Consider the following 16,077-nt stretch of genomic DNA (forward strand, 5'->3'; position numbering starts at 1 on the left):
AATGGGGGGGGGGGAAATGTTGGTTCCTGTCCTAAGATGTTTACTACAACCTCATGAGAGAACTATCTTAACGGGCTTGATAATATTATGGGAATGCAGACAAAATAAAAGTTAATAATTGTGCAATTCTCTCGCTTTCTTAAAATTCGTTTATTAGCAACTTCCCATTGCAGCTAAGGAAACAGGAGATCCAGGAGACTGGATAGCTCTCTCATCCTGGGTCCGGCTGGAGCAATCCCTCCTCTGCGCAGCAGATGGCGCCAGAACTGCAGTGCACCTCCAAGACCGTAGGCGGCGCTCTAGCGGAGCCTCTCTCTCACCACCTCTATGACTCTTCCTCCCGTGTTCCGGTTCCGCCCCTCCTGCCGCTAGCTCACTCTGCGCATGCGGTTGTTGGCGATCGGCTGGGCGATGGCGGCTTCTTCAAGTGGGGAGAAGGAGAAGGAGCGTCTGGGCGGCGTCTCGGTAATGGCAGGCGTTGGCAGCACGCGCGAGCGGCTGCTGTCTGCGCTGGAAGACCTGGAGGTCCTGTCGAGGTAACCGCGGCCCGGGAAACCTGCTCGGGCCGGCCCTGCTGTGGGCGCTGACTGGGGGTAGGCGGGCCGGGGAGTGTCGGGCCGGAGCGCGAGTGTGGGGCACCTGGGGTCTGCGGCCTTCCGGGGCTTTGGGCGGCATGTCCCCACTAAGGGGACATCTCAGCGACCTGGAGCCCCAAGACAGTAAGGAAGGGCCCGGTCCACGGACACTCAGCCCCGGAGTGCCAAGTGCAGGGATGCTGTAGTCGAGGGAGGCTGGGTGCCAGCACCAGGGAGCCCTGCTGGGATCACGAGCCGAGCTGCAGCCTTCTGGAGTCCACGGATGGGACCCCTAGTCCGGTGTAAGCAAGGCGAGCTTCCCAAACCAGTAGGCTGTCTGGGGAAGACATCAGACTCGTTAGGCGTCTGGCAGATGATCCCATCATCCCGGAAAAAAAGGTCAGAAACGTGCAGGACTTGGTGGGATGGCTCCTGTGTGGCAGAAGTAGATTAAGTTGGGTGTCATTCTCCATATTGTCATTATAAAGTCGATCAGTTGGAGCCTTGTAAGGGCAGAGCCCCATCGTCATGGCAGTCAGTGCTATCTTACAAGAAAATAATTTCCACAAGCTGTAGCCCTCCTGGATTCGGCCTGCAGACCCACAGTCCAGGTCAGATAGTTTTCTTGTAAATCACAACCATGAAGCCAGTAATCGGTTGGGACAGAGAGCAGTTAAAACAGTTTCTTTTCTATTTATTCTCACAGGTTTTTATTGTGTTCTTAAAAGGTTTCACTTGGTAGCTCAGGATGGCCTGAATCCCCCCTCCCCCCCACCACCACCCTACCCCACCCCTTTATCGAGTTTAAGGCAAGTACCACCGTACCCTGATGGTTGCTTTTCTTTTAGGGAACTTATAGAAATGCTGGCAATTTCAAGAAATCAGAAGCTGTTACAGCTGGATGAGGAAAACCAGGTAAACGGTTTCTTTTTTAATCTAAAAAAAAAAAAAAAAATGGTGGCTCACACCTTCAGAGGCAGGCAGATCTCTGAGTTTGAAGCCAGGCTGGTCTACAGAGTGAGTTCCGGGACAACCAGGGCTATGTAGTGAGATACTGTCTTGGAAAAAAATAAAATAAAACTCTGGTTTTTAAAAAAAGTATCAGTTTAAAGATTTCAAGTACGTTCTGTTCTCAAAATGAATATAAACATACGCTCAAACCATCTTTTTTGTTTTTGAGACAGGGTTTATCTGTTCGGTTGTCCTTGAGCTCTCCAAGATCTGCCTGCCAAGATGCCACCACTGCCCCTCTCTCTTTCTGGGTTTTTATGTAGCCGGGGCTTGCCTTGAACTTACTGGTCCTCCTACCTTTATCTCAGTGCTGGAATTGTAGGTGTGGTCAACACATCGGCCTGCTGAGCTCTTCTGTGTGTTCCAACCTCCCTTACATCATGAGTCCTTAGAATAGTCTGGCATACGATAGGTGTTATTGGGGAAGTTTTCTTTTTAGAGGAGAGAATAGGCTCATGGAGGGTGGTGACTTCTTTTCCTGTGACTTACTGCTAGCAACTGAAGGGTTACAAACTAAACCCCAGGCTTCTGTTCTCTCCTTAAAACTCTGCTTATATTTTGAAGGGGAAAAAACCCCAGCTCCCCCGCCACAACAAGATAGCATATTAAACTTGGTGGCATTTTTCCATATCTGCATACCATTTATTCATTATCTATTTATTCATTCTTTGTTTTTCGAGACAGGGTTTCTGTGTGTATCCCTGGCTATCCTGGAATTCACTCTGTAGACCAAGCTGGCATTGAACACAGAAATCCACCTGTCTTTGCCTCCTGAATGTTGGGATTAAAGGCGTGCGCCACCAACGCCCGGGTGTATCTCAAAGTTTTAAAGTGTTTGGTGCCAACTAAAGTCACTTCAAACCATTAGATTTTGGAAGAGCTTTTTATTATTCCGTAGTATAAGGATAATTTTTTTAATTTTATCTTTGGAAGATGAATAAACTTGAAATTTGCACAGTATTACTTCTGAAAGATATGTTCTACATGGAAAAGGACCAGAATAAAAATGGAAATTCTTGATATTAAAACTTGTTTCCTCAAACTACCCCAAATGGGCTATGTATATTGTTAATGCTGATTAAGACTATTCCGGGTGTTAAAACTGGTAAACCTAGCCAATTCAAGCATGGGTTCTTTGTCTCATTGGTGATAGCCTTGATAACCCTGTTGTCTGATGGAATCAACTATTATTTGACAGGTCTTGGAGCTGCTAATTCACCGAGATGGGGACTTTCAAGAACTGATGAAGTTGGCACTTAATCAGGGAAAAGTCCACCATGAAATGCAGGCATTAGAAAAAGAAGTCGAGAAGAGAGACAGTGATATTCAGCAGCTGCAGAAACAGCTGAAAGAGGCAGAGCAAATCCTGGTGAGTTGACGGTTGGTCCTGGAGAGGCGGCTGTTAAGTTCTCTCCTCAAAACTCTTGTTATATTTTGAAGGGAAAAAAAAAAAAACAAACCCAGGTTACCCTCATCCCCCCACGAGACAGCATCTCTGTATAGTGCTGGCTGTCCTGGAACACACTGTATAGACCAAGCTGGCCTTGAACTCAGAAATCCAGCTACCTCTGCCTCCCAAGTGCTGGGATTAAAGGCGTGTGCTGCCACCACTACCCATCTTCCAGCTATATATTTTATTTAGATATTTTAAATTATAGAAGTAGGAAGCTTTACTTTTACTTTGGCCTAATTCAGGTTTGATATTAGTAGTCAAAATCTCTAGTTTATGAAATATTTTGGGTCAGTAAACATGTACTAGTTTCACAGATTTTTAAAAATTTTATTTGTTTTCCATCTTAAGGTAGGCAAGTTTCTCACCTATCAGGACTCTACACTAGGTTTTCCTTTGTTCTCTACTATTTAAAACAAAATTTTTCAAGTAAAATATTTTTACATGTATGAATGTTTTGTCCATGTAAGTGCACCACTTGTGTACAGTGCTGGCAGAGGCTAGAATTTGGGCATTAGGACCCCTGGACTAGACTTACAGATTATTTTGAGCTGCAGTGAGGAACGGAACCTGGGTACTCTGCAAATGGTCATCTCGCTCAGCTCCTTGCCTTTTTTTTTTTTTTTTTTTCCATTTGCCTTGAGACAAGGTCTCTCTATGTAGCTCTGGCTGGACTAGACCTCTCTAGGTGGACCAGGCAGCCTCAAACTGCCTCTGCCTCCTGGGTGCTGAGACTAAAGATATGCACCACCATGCCTGGCTTGGATACTTATTTTGAAGAAGTAATTTATTTGCTTTGATTAGTCCAGTTGTTTTGCTTACTGCTAAAGTAAACTTCCTATGGTCATATTACAGAAACAACTGAGCTTAACTTTCATGTGACCCAATGAGCTGCTATTCTTGTTCCTGAACAAGTATGTCATAGCGGGCTCCAGGAAAAGGAGCCTGGGTGGTTTAGTATAACTTAGAATCCCCCAAAAAAGAAAACCCCAAGAAAATGGTTTGGGGTTTTTGTTTTTAAATAAATGCTTTTAAAAATGGATTATTTTTTTTCTTATGAAAGTAATATTTACTTACCAGAAAATATAGAAAAAGAGAAGAAAAAAGAAAAGGAAATTTGCCTTTGTCTCTCATAGCTCAAACAATGGCACAATTCACATTTTGTTGTCTTTGTTTGTCTTTAGAGACAAGGTTAGTCTATTACTTGGGGTTCCAAGCATACTTACATTTGTATGCTTATACTTACATTGCATCCCTCACTCTTTTCTTCTCCCTTCCTTCCAGTCCAGTCCCCACTTAAAACTTCCACCCCCAGTATTTCCTCCCTGCCCTTTCAGGTCATACATTTCCTAACAGCTGTTTATTAGTGGAGACTGAGTCATGAATATAGTTCTTTCATTAAACATAACTGTGATGTAAATGATATCAAGTGGTGTTTCAGAAGATCACATATAAATTTCAGGGATTTCCAAGTCTTGCAAATTGTTCCTGTGAGTGAGTAACTTTGTGAATCAATTTGAAAACTCTGCTTGTTATAGTTAAGAATAATTTGTATTTTAAATTTCATTTAAATTAGGCAACAGCTGTTTACCAAGCAAAGGAGAAACTCAAGTCAATAGAGAAAGCAAGAAAAGGTTGGTACCAATGGTAGGCTGGCTGACTTTATTAAAATGCAAGACTGTGTGTGTCAAGAAGCTGATAAAGGTCCAGGGAGACGGTCCAGTGCGTAAAAGTTTGTTGTTCGTGTGTGATCTCTAGAACCCATATAAAGCTGTGCATGTGCATACTCTCACATTTTCACACACATGCGCACATTCTCATATGTGTGCATACATAAATAAAATCTTTTAAGCTGATAAAGATACTCCTAATCACGCTGTTGAAAGGGTGCCCAGTAGTTTTCATTGTAAAACATGCTGTGTTCTTACATTATATTTGGCATCTCAGAGAGGGTAGACATATCTTACAATCCTCCTCCAGTTTTAAGGCACAGTCACAGAAGGCAGTTTGTGCTTTTTACATGTATAGTAAAGACAACGGTCTATAAAACTGTTGAGAAGTGGGATTTACATTACGCTCTTGAAGGCTGGGCAGAGAGAGCAATGCTGACCACTGAGGTGGGAGCACTGTCTGCCAGCCTTTTGCCCATTTTAAAGCCTTACGTCCTGAGCTCACTGGACCTTCAAGTACCGAGAGTAAAATATGGCTTTAATACTTTGTACATTTGGTTTACATTTAGCTATCTCTGATTTGTTTTCCTCTTGCCTGTTTGGAATAATCTACTTTCTGATTGTTACATGTGAGGAAACAGCTAAAATTATTTGAGAGATGGGTGGGCTTCTATAGCAAGAAGCAATATTCTTTTAGAGTATTTAATTTGTTCTTATGTACATTGGTGTTTTGCCTGTATGCATGTCTGTGTGAGGTATCAGATTCCCTAGAACTGGAGTTACAGACAGGTATGAACTTCCATGTGGGTGCTGGGAATTGAACCTGGGTCCTCTGGAAGTCAGTGCCATTAACCGCTGAGTCATCTCTCCAGCCCCAAGAAGCAAATCTTCGGGAGAGGTCGCTAAGTCTTATTAGTGAGGACTGTGGTTAGAAGTCCATAGTGCCTTTTGAAACAGGTCTGAAGTTTATAGAATGAGGAGCTGTTTCTGTTCCTCAGAGGTAGCTGCTATCACTACTGTTTGGTGCACAGTCCATTTAGAACCTCCTCCTCAGTACACTCAGGATCTGGACTGCTGGCTTAGCAGCCTGGATGTCTCTGGAATCAAACACTTGCCCCTCATTTTACTGTTCCTCACTGTGGTGTTCGGAAGAGTTCTGTATTTGATGGCAGCTAGTCATTGAGATTATTGAACATTATCCTGCAGGTCTGTTTTGTTAGCTGGTTTTGCTGAGTGGTGTCTTGGTTCTTTGGAAATGTTTACAACAGTTTCAGCATATATGCAGAGGTTAGGGAAGATGGACAGATGAGATTAGCCTATTTTCTGATTGTTTGAAATTAACTATGATATGTGACTGTGATGTATGCTCTTCTAAACTTGTATTTACTGGTCTGATTTGTTCTATTTTCTCAACTCAGGTGCTATCTCCTCAGAAGAAATCATTAAATATGCACATAGGATTAGTGCAAGCAATGCTGTGTGTGCACCACTGACTTGGGTTCCAGGTAACATTGCTTCTTATGTCAGATTAAAACTATTTAAATGTAGAATGTACTTCTCTAAAACAACATCTCTAGGCATTTTTTTTCAGTGTCCTAGTAATGCCCTCTGTGGCATCTCTCAAGAGGATGTATCATTGTTGATGTTTCTTACTAGGAAATAGAATTAAGTTGGAAGAATTGAGATTGCTATAATTCGCCTACCTCTGCCTCCTGAGAGCTGGGATTAATGGACCATGCCCAGCTTGAGAATTTTCAATGCAGCCAGGCTAGGTGTGGTACTGTAAAGGCAACACCTGGAGAGGCCGAGGCTGGATTGCAAGTTTGAGGCCAGCATAGGCTACATAGTGAAAACCCTGTCTCACAAAGAGCTTGAGGCTTTCAGTGTGCACCAAGGAAAGTTAATACTTCAAAGAACTTATCTTTTGTTTTTTTAAACTTGAGTTAAAAAGCTGCCTTCATTGTTGTTTTAGGAGACCCTCGGAGGCCGTACCCAACTGATTTAGAGATGAGAAGTGGATTGCTGGGTCAGATGAACAACCCTTCCACGAGTGGTGTGAATGGCCATCTCCCAGGGGATGCCCTTGCAGCAGGTAGACTGCCAGGTAATGCTGACAGGAAGGGTGTTTTCAAGCAGACCAAGGGTTTTCAGAGGTGCCAGCGAGGCGTTGTCTAACATCGAACTCTTGAGATCCCAGGCCCAGCCTTATTCATCTACTTGTTTGTCCAGGGTCCCTGCCAGTTTGTTATTCTGTGCTTGCTTTAGCCAAAGACCCTGCAGTGGCATTGCATGACATGAGCCTAAGCTGTCCCCATGTGCATCTCCTGCCACCCTCCCCCCAGCACAGGAGCTTTCCTTGATGACAACGAAGAACATTTTCCATCATGAGGCGTGCTCCCCAGATAGACTAAGCATTTTTGTAGGTGCCATGTTGTAATGTAAAAGGATCTTTCTAAAGAGAAAGGACATGAGTGGGGGCTATGCTTTCTGAAGCCCATTTTTAGCTTTAGCTATCTCTTCTGTACTAAAGTGTGGATTTGGGAACTCTGTGCTTATTAATTCCCAGACATTCCTTGTCTTTCTCATTGCAGTTATACTACACTGTTGGTTATAATCCTTTTAAGACAAACAACACCAGTAATTTGAGTAGGAAAGTTGAAAGGATTAATTAGTAACAGATATGGATGAATAGCTATTATGTATAGGACCATGGCACAGGACCCATGGCTGGGGTATAATGGACATAATTTGTTGTTTGTGTGTGTTTAGCATGGATGGGCCCCTATCTTGTTAGACCTCTGGTACTACAAGGTAGGCGGGTAGATAGAATTAAGTTACTTGCATAAAGGGAGGGTGATTGACAAGTAGATGGATTACAAGTAAACTGATCCCCATGCTTCTTTCCTCCAGATGTCCTTGCTCCACAGTACCCATGGCAGTCAAATGACATGTCTGTGAACATGCTACCACCAAATCACAGCAGTGACTTTCTGTTGGAGCCTCCTGGGCACAACAAGGAAAATGAAGATGATGTGGAGGTTATGTCAACAGACTCTTCAAGCAGCAGCAGCGACTCTGACTGAAGAAGGCGTGAGAGCACGCACAGACTAGTGCTGCAGAGCCCTGACAAGAGGGACATGTAAACCCCAGACCTCTAAGGAGCAGCCCACTGAAAACCATTTGGGGTTCTTTTCAATGCCCCCCCCCCCCATTTTGTCTCATCTGCTAGGCAAACGTGTGAGGATTAGTCAGCATTACTACTTTGGTTTGCACATAGCAGCTCTGGAAGTGAGGCTGCAGGAGAATGACACAACTCTCGGGAATGACTTGAAAGGGCACCAAGCCAGGCGTGGCGGCTCATACCTATAATCCCAGCACCAGGGAGACAGGGATTGCTGTGAGACCTTCATAGTAAGTTCTGAGCCATCAGGGCTACAGAGCAGTCCGGGCCAGCACAAAGGCAGCGGGGCTCTGAGTGTGGTATTTCAAAGTGAAAGTGCTCACCTGAGAGTCGGCTGCTGTTGCAGCGACAGAACTATCACTATTTATATGTGGTAAATACTGTAATTTGTATAAATAAACTTGCTTTTGTTTATTTTTTAATTTTCCTGTTGTCTGATTTATGTATGTATGTATGTATGTATGTATGTATTTTGGTACCCCTTCAGTATAAGAAGGAAATTTACTTAAATCCAGTTGCATCTAAGCTGGGCAGTGGTAGCACATGCTTTTAACTCTAACACTCAGGCAAAGGCAGGCAGATGTGAGTTGGAGGCCAGCCTGATCTACAAAGCCAGTTCCAGGACAGCCAAGGCTACACAGAGAAACCAGTCTTGAAAAACAAAAAAATTCAGTTGCATTTTATAATATTCAAGTAAGATTCTGTTATATATCAGAAAATACAAGATAAAATGACTATATCTTAACTAGTAATCACAATTAGGTTTCTGAGAACATTAATAATTGAAAACATTTATTACAATCCCATACCACACAGACACACAATTTCATGGAAGGTTTTAAAATAGAAGGGTTGGGGGAGAGCAACCAACCAACCTTTGGCCTTGTTGTCCTGCAAAGTTCTTGAGGACTCCAGAAGACCCCACACTAGGAGACCCAGTGCACTGCTCTGTAATCCCATCACAACGCACACAAGATCTCAGGCACAGAGAGGGGGAAATACGGATGACTTGGCCTTTAATAGTAGGAGCCAAGCTTAGTCTGCCTCACATTTAGCAGATTCCCTGTCAAACCAGGGAAGTACAGCTTACCTCATGTCATGATCTCTCTAGTTCACACTGTCATTTAAAAAATTCCTTTCAAGTAAAAAGAAGAAGGAAATCAAGCATGATGAATTTTGCAGTGGGCAAATTGCTTCTGAACTTGAATGAGTGCTGACCTCTATTTGAATCAGAACAGTAAAGCAAATACTGTGACACTTGCTCCAGGCAGACAGCAGTGCAGTACAGACAGCCACAAGCTCCTTATCCGTCTTCACAGTGACGGCCTCGGGAAGATTTTCTTAAGGGTTCGAGTTACTTTGGGAGAGTGTAAATAAACTGGTGATCATGTGGCCTTGTAGATTAACAAAGTCTTGAAACACTGAATGTTTTATTTACTAAGATTTTTTTTTTTTCATTAAGGAATCTCCTTGGGTCCTTGGAGGTGCTCTCCTCTGTACCCTTCCAGGTGGTTCAGGTCCTCTCTAAATGGGTCATAGCCTTGCTCTTTTAAACAACGGAGAGCCCAGAAAAGTTGGTCTGATGGAGGGAATTCTTCCCAAGGAATCCACTCCCAACCTAGAAGAGAGACGATCAGTGCACACAGATGGCAGAACAAGAGCTCTCATTTGGTGAACTAAGCTACTATGCATTCAGGGAAACGTTAGCTGAATTTGCAAGTGACTAGCACAAATCAAAGCAACAGTCGTGTCTGGGGCTAACTTGGTTGTGCAAATCAAACCTTGGTTTAGAAGGAAGACTGTAGGAAGAGAGGGGCGATCAGTGAAGCACTGGGCTGTTTTGTTTCTTGGAGACAGGATCCTATGCACCAACGCATTTAGTCCCTACCTGAACTCACATGAGGTCTCTACTGTTTGCAAATGAGAAAAAGATGTCCCACCACTGACTATGTGGCATTTACAGTCTGGGCTCAGCTCAGGCTGGTCTCTGACCAGGTAAACAGAAGGATTGCTGGTATATACACAAAAGCCTAAAATCAGCATTCCTTAAAAACTGGTTCTCCATCTCCCTAATGCTTCCACCCTTTAATACAGTTCCTCATGTTGTGGTGACCCCAACCATAAGACTATTTTCATTGCTACTTCACAACTGTTAATTTGGCTACCCTTATGAATCCTAATGTAAATATCTGTGTTTTCTGATGGCTTTAGGTTGAGAACTACTGCTTAAAGACTTGTGAATAGAGCATCCGTCTATCTGTCTGGAAGAGTCACTGCTTCCCTTATCTGCCCCTACAGCTCCATATGGGGCATCTAGTTCCATGTAAGACAAACCTATAACACATATCACAGTCCCCAAGCTGGCATTGTCCCTTCTGCTCTGCAACACCCCCCACCACCACCACCTGTAAACTTCCAGGCTATTCCAGCTTACAGGCTCCTTCTCTTCACAGCCTATTTCTTTAAAACTGTCAAGGCTTTCCCTGCCTTTCCCTACTCCCTGTCCTCCCTTCGACCCTGGGGGTAGCCATGGCAGCTTTCAATTTCACCAAACAGGCCTTTCTTTCTACAGATGGAGTGGTCCAGTTCGGTAGTTTCATCGCATCCTCACAAGAACACAGTGTATAAAACCGAGACACAAACCCAGGCAGGCTGGATTTCATGTCCCCCAGGATCTGTGAGTTTCCACATCTCCACATGTCTCTGTCTGCACCGCTGTAATAGGATGGCTTGCACTAAGTGGCTTACACACGAAGACATTTATTTCACACAGTTCTGCAGGTTGGAAGACTACCATCAAGATGCTGGCAAGACATTATGTCTGGCAATGGCCCATTTCCTGGCTCATGGGACAGCCATACGCCCTCTGTATCCTCATATGGAGGAAGTGGTGAGGATGTCTCTGGGGTCTCTTTTACATGAGCACTAATCCCATTTGTGATGGGGCTGCTATGCTTGCATAGGCAATGATCACGGTGAACAGTGGGTCCCAGTTGCTGCTGCTATTCTGGGAGGCGATGGTAACTTTAGGAGGTATGGACTGTGTACAGGAAGTCACTGGGGATGTGCCTTAGAACGCTACAACTGGCCCTACTCACGCTGCCTCTCTGCTGTGGGGCTGGGAGGTAACAAGGTCTCTACTACAGTTCCTCAAAAAGGGCCCAAAATCCACAAAGCCCAAGACCATGGACTAAAACCTAGGAAATCAGAGCTAAAATCAGAGCTAAAGGAATCTTCTTTATGCTGTTAATGTTGGGCATTTTGCCACAGCAAGGCTAAGCTTTGCCCTCGTGACCTAACCACATCCCAAATGCCCATCTTCTATTACCATCACCTTGAGGATTAGAATGTCAACTTTTGTCCTTTTTTTTTTTTTTTTTTTTGAGACTCTATATAGCTCTAGCTAGCTTGGGACTTGCTATGTAGACCAGGCTGGCCTCAAATTCAAGAGATCTGTCTGCCTCTGCCTCTCAAGTGCTGTGACTGAAGGCCTGGGTCACCACTCCTAGCTCCAACCCAATGATTTTAGGAGGGGTGAAGGCAGAAATCTGAGAATACAATTCTCTTCATATGGCAACAATGCTCCAGTGACGTTTCTTTGAAGAAAAACACATTGTTATATAAAATCCTCTTACTTTCATTTTTCTCAGGTTCCATATTCTTTGGCTCTGAATGGTGATCCATGTCCACTTCTCCTTTCATTAGTATGGTGACATAATGGTAATTCTCTCTCTCAACAAAAGAATTTACCACAGATGCAAAGCGCACGTTTTTCAGGTGTAGCGCAGCCTCTTCCCAGGTTTCCCTCTGAGCACACTCTTCCCAGGTCTCACTGGAAAAAGAAACAGAGCCTGTTCAGTATACGAATGAGATTCTTGGTGGAATGCTGTGGTTTAATGTAAAAACAACAGTAATTTATGTTTTAAAATGATAAAAAAAAACCCTCTGCCTTTACTTTCTGCATTTCTGTATTTAGTGATTTGAAGACCCAAAGAGACTTTTATATTGGACAACAATCAACATTTAACCACCAGCATTAAAATCCAGGTCTGGAACTAAACCTAGGTATCTGGGGGCAGTTTAGTGTGTCAGATGAGAACCCAGGCTTTTAAGTCAGCTGTACCCAAGCTGGACCCTGAAGTTCTACTTTCTATGTTAAATAGAAAAGGGAAACATTACATTTCTCATGGGGTTGTTGTGTTTCAAAAGTACATTAAATGCCTGCCCTAGGCTTCAGAATTTTGATTTAAGTCTCAAAACTGAGGCCATTAAGCAACTCAGTAAGCAAAGTGCTGGGAGTTCAGGGGCTTGCTGCAGTAGGCCAGAACAGTGTATTCCCAGGCCACGCGGCAAGTACAGGTTACCTGAGAGGAAAGGAGTTGTGCATTCATTTTCAGCCTGGTAGGAATGTTTCCCTTCCTTATGATGGGGAGCCAGTGTGAGGGACCTCCAACGACTCAGTAATGCCACAATCACAACACGAAGGAAGCTGAGGCAGGAGAACCATCCTAAGTCCAGGCCACCCTTGGCCACAGTGAGTTCCAGGCCAGCATGGGCCAGAATAAAAAACATGGCCCTGTCTCAAAAACAACAACAACAAAATTCCCAAACACAAAACCAAACAGAAAGAGTCGTCAGAGGTTAGGGGATACTGGCACACTCCTCCCCTGTCAAAGGCATATTGAGCTGCCAAACTTTAGAGCAGGCGTGGTAGGGCAGAACTCACAGGTAAATCTGACTGCGTGGGGAATTCCATGGTGGGAATTTGGAAGGAGGAGACTATCTAGCATAGGTCCCTGGGCTGAGACAGAGAAGGGCTGCCACGAGCAAGCATCATTTCCATCCTGGAATGGATGTTCCTGTTGGTCCAAGCAGATGCCACAGGAGACTGCTGGGGTCTAGTGCGGTGGTGCAGGTCTTTCACCCCAGCATTCAGGAAGGAGAGGCAGGCAGATCTTGTGAGTTCCAGGCCAGCCAGGGCTACAGTGAGACCCTGTCTCTTAAAAAAAAAAATTAAATCTATTTAGATAATACCGACCCACATATTTACAGATAACAGGAAGTCTAGGATTTCCTTTTCAACAGTTTAGAAAATCAAGTATGGTACATGTTGGATAGAAGAACCGTAGGAGGGCTTGAGGCCCCACCTTACACGTGTTTTATATTATTATACATTACTAAAGGAAACTGCACTGGATCCTGGGGATTTAGGTACGTTTACCTGTTCTGTTTAAAACACACTTATGAGCACAAAGGTCAGAGTTTCTTCGTGTTGTGTAGAAACTGACTTAGCCACTCTTCCCACTTTGTGGTCTGACACCCACCACGGGCCTGTCTTGTAACACTCCCACAGGGGAGAGGGCAACAAGGCCAGAAATTAAACATGTCTAAATTTCGTGGGGAAAAGCGAAGACTCCCAGATTTTCATAAACAACCTCTTTCTCTGTAAGCACCAAGAAATACAGACCACTCCCACTCCCACCTGCAGCCAGGGGAGGGAGGAGAGGAGAGAGAGAGAGGGGGAGGGGGAGGAGGAGGGGAGGGGAGAGAGAGAGAGAGAGAGAGAGAGAGAGAGAGAGAGAGAGAGAGAGAGAGAGAAGAGAGAGAGGAGAGAGAGAGAGAGAGAGAGAGAGAGAGAGAGAGAGAGAGAGAGAGAGAGAACTGAACATCGCCCCCTCCCGGCGGGAGCCCGGAAGACCCCGGAGCACTAGAGAACACACGGAACGCAATTGCGCATTTATGCGTGTGACACGAACCCATTTGTCATGAGGACTAGTGCGGCTCGCACAACTTCCGTTTTCCCGAGGTCGACCCGCTCACCCGAATTCCAAATGACCCCCAGGAAGCTGGAAGCTGCCGGCTCCAAACGACCCTTTCCTCTTCCCCAGAAGGACGCAGCGGGGATGCTCGCAGCTCACCACCACCACGCCAACACCCACTCCGGGCCGCCGCCTCGGCTCCGCGTTGGCGGTCATAGCTCTTGGCTGCTCCCGGAAATGATGTCGACTGCTCCACATCCGCTTTCAAGCTGTACCGGAGCCGGCTAGAGCCCGGCTTATTGCTTCTGCGGGTGGCGTCTGTCTCAGACTTCAGGACTTCAGATGTCTCCTGGTGGATAAATTGTGTAGAAACAACCCATATAAATAACTGATTTAAGAGTACTCGGATGATTCGGAGAAGTGAATGAGACTCATAAATTCAACTAGGACAAATTATGTATTTTAGCGAAAAACGCACTCTACTAGATAAAAATATGCACCAATTAAAAAATGAAACATGAAAGGAAAAAATCTTGGGGAAATCAGCTGTAACTAAACAAATTTGACATCCTTCATCTCTGCATGGGTGTGTTTACTTTAAAAGTATTTATTACTACTAAAGTAATATGCGCATAATTTTAGAAACTCAATAGTACAAAAACTCCCAACAAGAACACCGTCTCCTTTAATCCTGCTTCCAAAGACAGGTTTAACTCTTCGCAGTGTTTTTTTTTTTATATATATTTGCACACACATTTCTAAGTTTACACTTATTTTATATACTAAGTAATCCATTAGAAACTTTAATATCAACTAATTATGCTTAGCAAAGTCCTAAGTTTTGACAATCAACAAATGTGCAAATGAATTGAATAGACAATTTAAAACAAGAGAGACAGGAATAATCACTACCTTCAAAAGTGTTGGATCATCTCCATAGGGGAATTGCACAATAAAACTACTTTGAGATACTCCCTCACCCCCATCAGAATGGCTGTCATCAAGAGATCTGACAACAAATGTTGGGGAGGTGGTGGGGAGGGGACCCCTTGTTCACTGTTGGTGAGGTGCAAACTAATACAGACATTCTGGGGGAAAAGTTTAGCGATTTTTTAAAAAATTAAGTATAGACTATACAACCCAGTTGTTTCAGATCTGGGCATATACCCAGAGAGGTTCATACCCTATCATAGAGATATTTGTACGCCCATTTTATTGCTTCTTTATGCTCTATAATAACTAATGGAACCCTAGTTTTCCATCAATAGTGACATAAATAGCATGGAATTCTATTCCCCTCTAAAGAAAAATGAAATTTAAGAATTTGCAGGAAAAAAAGCACTTGGGATTGATTTTTAAGCAAGATTACACAATCTCAGAAGGAAAAAAAAACACTGCACGTTCTTCCTCTTATGTGGACTGTAGTCTATAATATGTATGTATACATGTAAGCAAACGTCTATGGACACAGTTAAAACATAAAAAGGATAAATAAAAGGGTGCTGAGGAGGGGACTGAAGGAAAGTAAAGGACACTTGAGTTGTAAAAGAGGAAGTAAGACTACTTGCTTTTCTCACTCTACTCTGTCATGAGTTTTAGGGGTTTTGGTGGTGAGTAAGTACATTTGATGGTGAAAGTGTAAAATCCAATGTGAAGCTCCATGGCTTCAGAATTGTGCTCTTACGGTATAGAAGCTCATTGAGCTGTATACACTTTGGATCTGGCTAATTGCTAATTCAGAAAAACCCCTTGAAACAAATTTTTGCACCTTGTCACAGCATGGGGAAATAAAACCAGAAATCAATAACAAAAGTACAAAACCAAAAACAAATAAAAAAACAGCCAAACCAGAAAGTTTGAAACCATTTGGGGATTGAGCAATACACTCTTATACGGGATGTCTTTCTGTATGCTTCGAATGTGTTGCTTTTATTGGTTGATAAATAAAGCTGTTTTGACCAATGGCCAGGCAGAATCTAGCTAGCAAAGCAGGAAATCCAAACTGAATTACTGAGAGAAAGAAGGCAGAGTCAGAGAGACACATGTAGCCGCTGAAGGAGTAACATGTCAAAGCATCACCTACAGTAAGCTACAGCCTTGTGGCAATACACAAATTAATAGAAATGGGATAATTAATAACAGAGAGCTAACCAGTAATATGCCCAAGTCCTTGTGCAAACAATTGCAATTGATATTAAGCTTCAGAGTGTTATTTCATAAGTGGCTGTGGGGACCCAAGAATGGGAGAGAAACTGGTCCAGGGGGACCAGCAGGGCAGAGAAAAACATTCAACTACACACTCTTTTTAAAATACAAGTTTTATTTACTTTTATTTTCTCTGTGTGAATGTTTTGCCTGTGTGTGTGTGTGTGTGTGTGTGTGTGTGTGTGTGTGTGTGTGTGTGTAATACATGAGTGTCTCGTGACCCCAG

General features: G+C 43.7%; 2 protein-coding genes across 4 annotated transcripts; one reads left to right on the top strand and one right to left on the bottom strand.

Annotated features, from left to right (window-relative positions):
* Window positions 1-405: 405 nt before the first annotated feature.
* On the top strand, window positions 406-8,309 carry Med4 (mediator complex subunit 4). 3 transcript variants are annotated; one of them, XM_035452614.1, is made up of 8 exons: window positions 562-974; window positions 1,064-1,186; window positions 1,424-1,490; window positions 2,785-2,955; window positions 4,613-4,670; window positions 6,125-6,211; window positions 6,679-6,810; window positions 7,617-8,309. In XM_035452614.1, exons 3-8 carry the CDS (start codon window positions 1,437-1,439, stop codon window positions 7,787-7,789), a joined length of 675 nt encoding a protein of 224 aa, XP_035308505.1. In that variant the 5' UTR covers window positions 562-974; window positions 1,064-1,186; window positions 1,424-1,436; the 3' UTR covers window positions 7,790-8,309. The 3 variants fall into 3 exon arrangements, with proteins under 3 accessions (XP_035308504.1, XP_035308505.1, XP_027245945.1); XM_035452613.1 differs by lacking the exons at window positions 562-974; window positions 1,064-1,186 and adding an exon at window positions 406-536; XM_027390144.2 differs by lacking the exon at window positions 1,064-1,186 and having other exon boundaries at window positions 563-974.
* Window positions 8,310-8,650: 341 nt separating this feature from the next.
* On the bottom strand, window positions 8,651-13,898 carry Nudt15 (nudix hydrolase 15). The gene is made up of 3 exons (XM_027390145.2): window positions 13,708-13,898; window positions 11,523-11,719; window positions 8,651-9,505 (listed from the first exon to the last, which is right to left on the bottom strand). The coding sequence occupies exons 1-3, from the start codon at window positions 13,860-13,862 to the stop codon at window positions 9,345-9,347; spliced, it is 513 nt and encodes a 170-aa protein (XP_027245946.2). The 5' UTR covers window positions 13,863-13,898; the 3' UTR covers window positions 8,651-9,344.
* Between the last annotated feature and the right edge of the window lie 2,179 nt (window positions 13,899-16,077).

This window comes from Cricetulus griseus (assembly GCF_003668045.3).
Source record: "Cricetulus griseus strain 17A/GY chromosome 1 unlocalized genomic scaffold, alternate assembly CriGri-PICRH-1.0 chr1_1, whole genome shotgun sequence".
Classification (NCBI taxonomy): domain Eukaryota; kingdom Metazoa; phylum Chordata; class Mammalia; order Rodentia; family Cricetidae; genus Cricetulus; species Cricetulus griseus.

Excerpts from the sequence above, each read along its gene's own strand:
- Med4 (XM_035452613.1), top strand. The coding sequence starts at position 412 with ATGGCGGCTTCTTCAAGTGGGGAGAAGGAGAAGGAGCGTCTGGGCGGC. Across the intron at positions 2,956-4,612 it reads AAGAGGCAGAGCAAATCCTG|GCAACAGCTGTTTACCAAGC; the intron begins GTGAGTTGACGG and ends CATTTAAATTAG. Across the intron at positions 6,212-6,678 it reads ACCACTGACTTGGGTTCCAG|GAGACCCTCGGAGGCCGTAC; the intron begins GTAACATTGCTT and ends TTGTTGTTTTAG.
- Nudt15 (XM_027390145.2), bottom strand. The coding sequence starts at position 13,862 with ATGACCGCCAACGCGGAGCCGAGGCGGCGGCCCGGAGTGGGTGTTGGC. Across the intron at positions 11,720-13,707 it reads GGGGGTCATTTGGAATTCGG|TGAGACCTGGGAAGAGTGTG; the intron begins GTGAGCGGGTCG and ends TTCTTTTTCCAG. Across the intron at positions 9,506-11,522 it reads GGAACCTGAGAAAAATGAAA|GTTGGGAGTGGATTCCTTGG; the intron begins GTAAGAGGATTT and ends TCTCTCTTCTAG.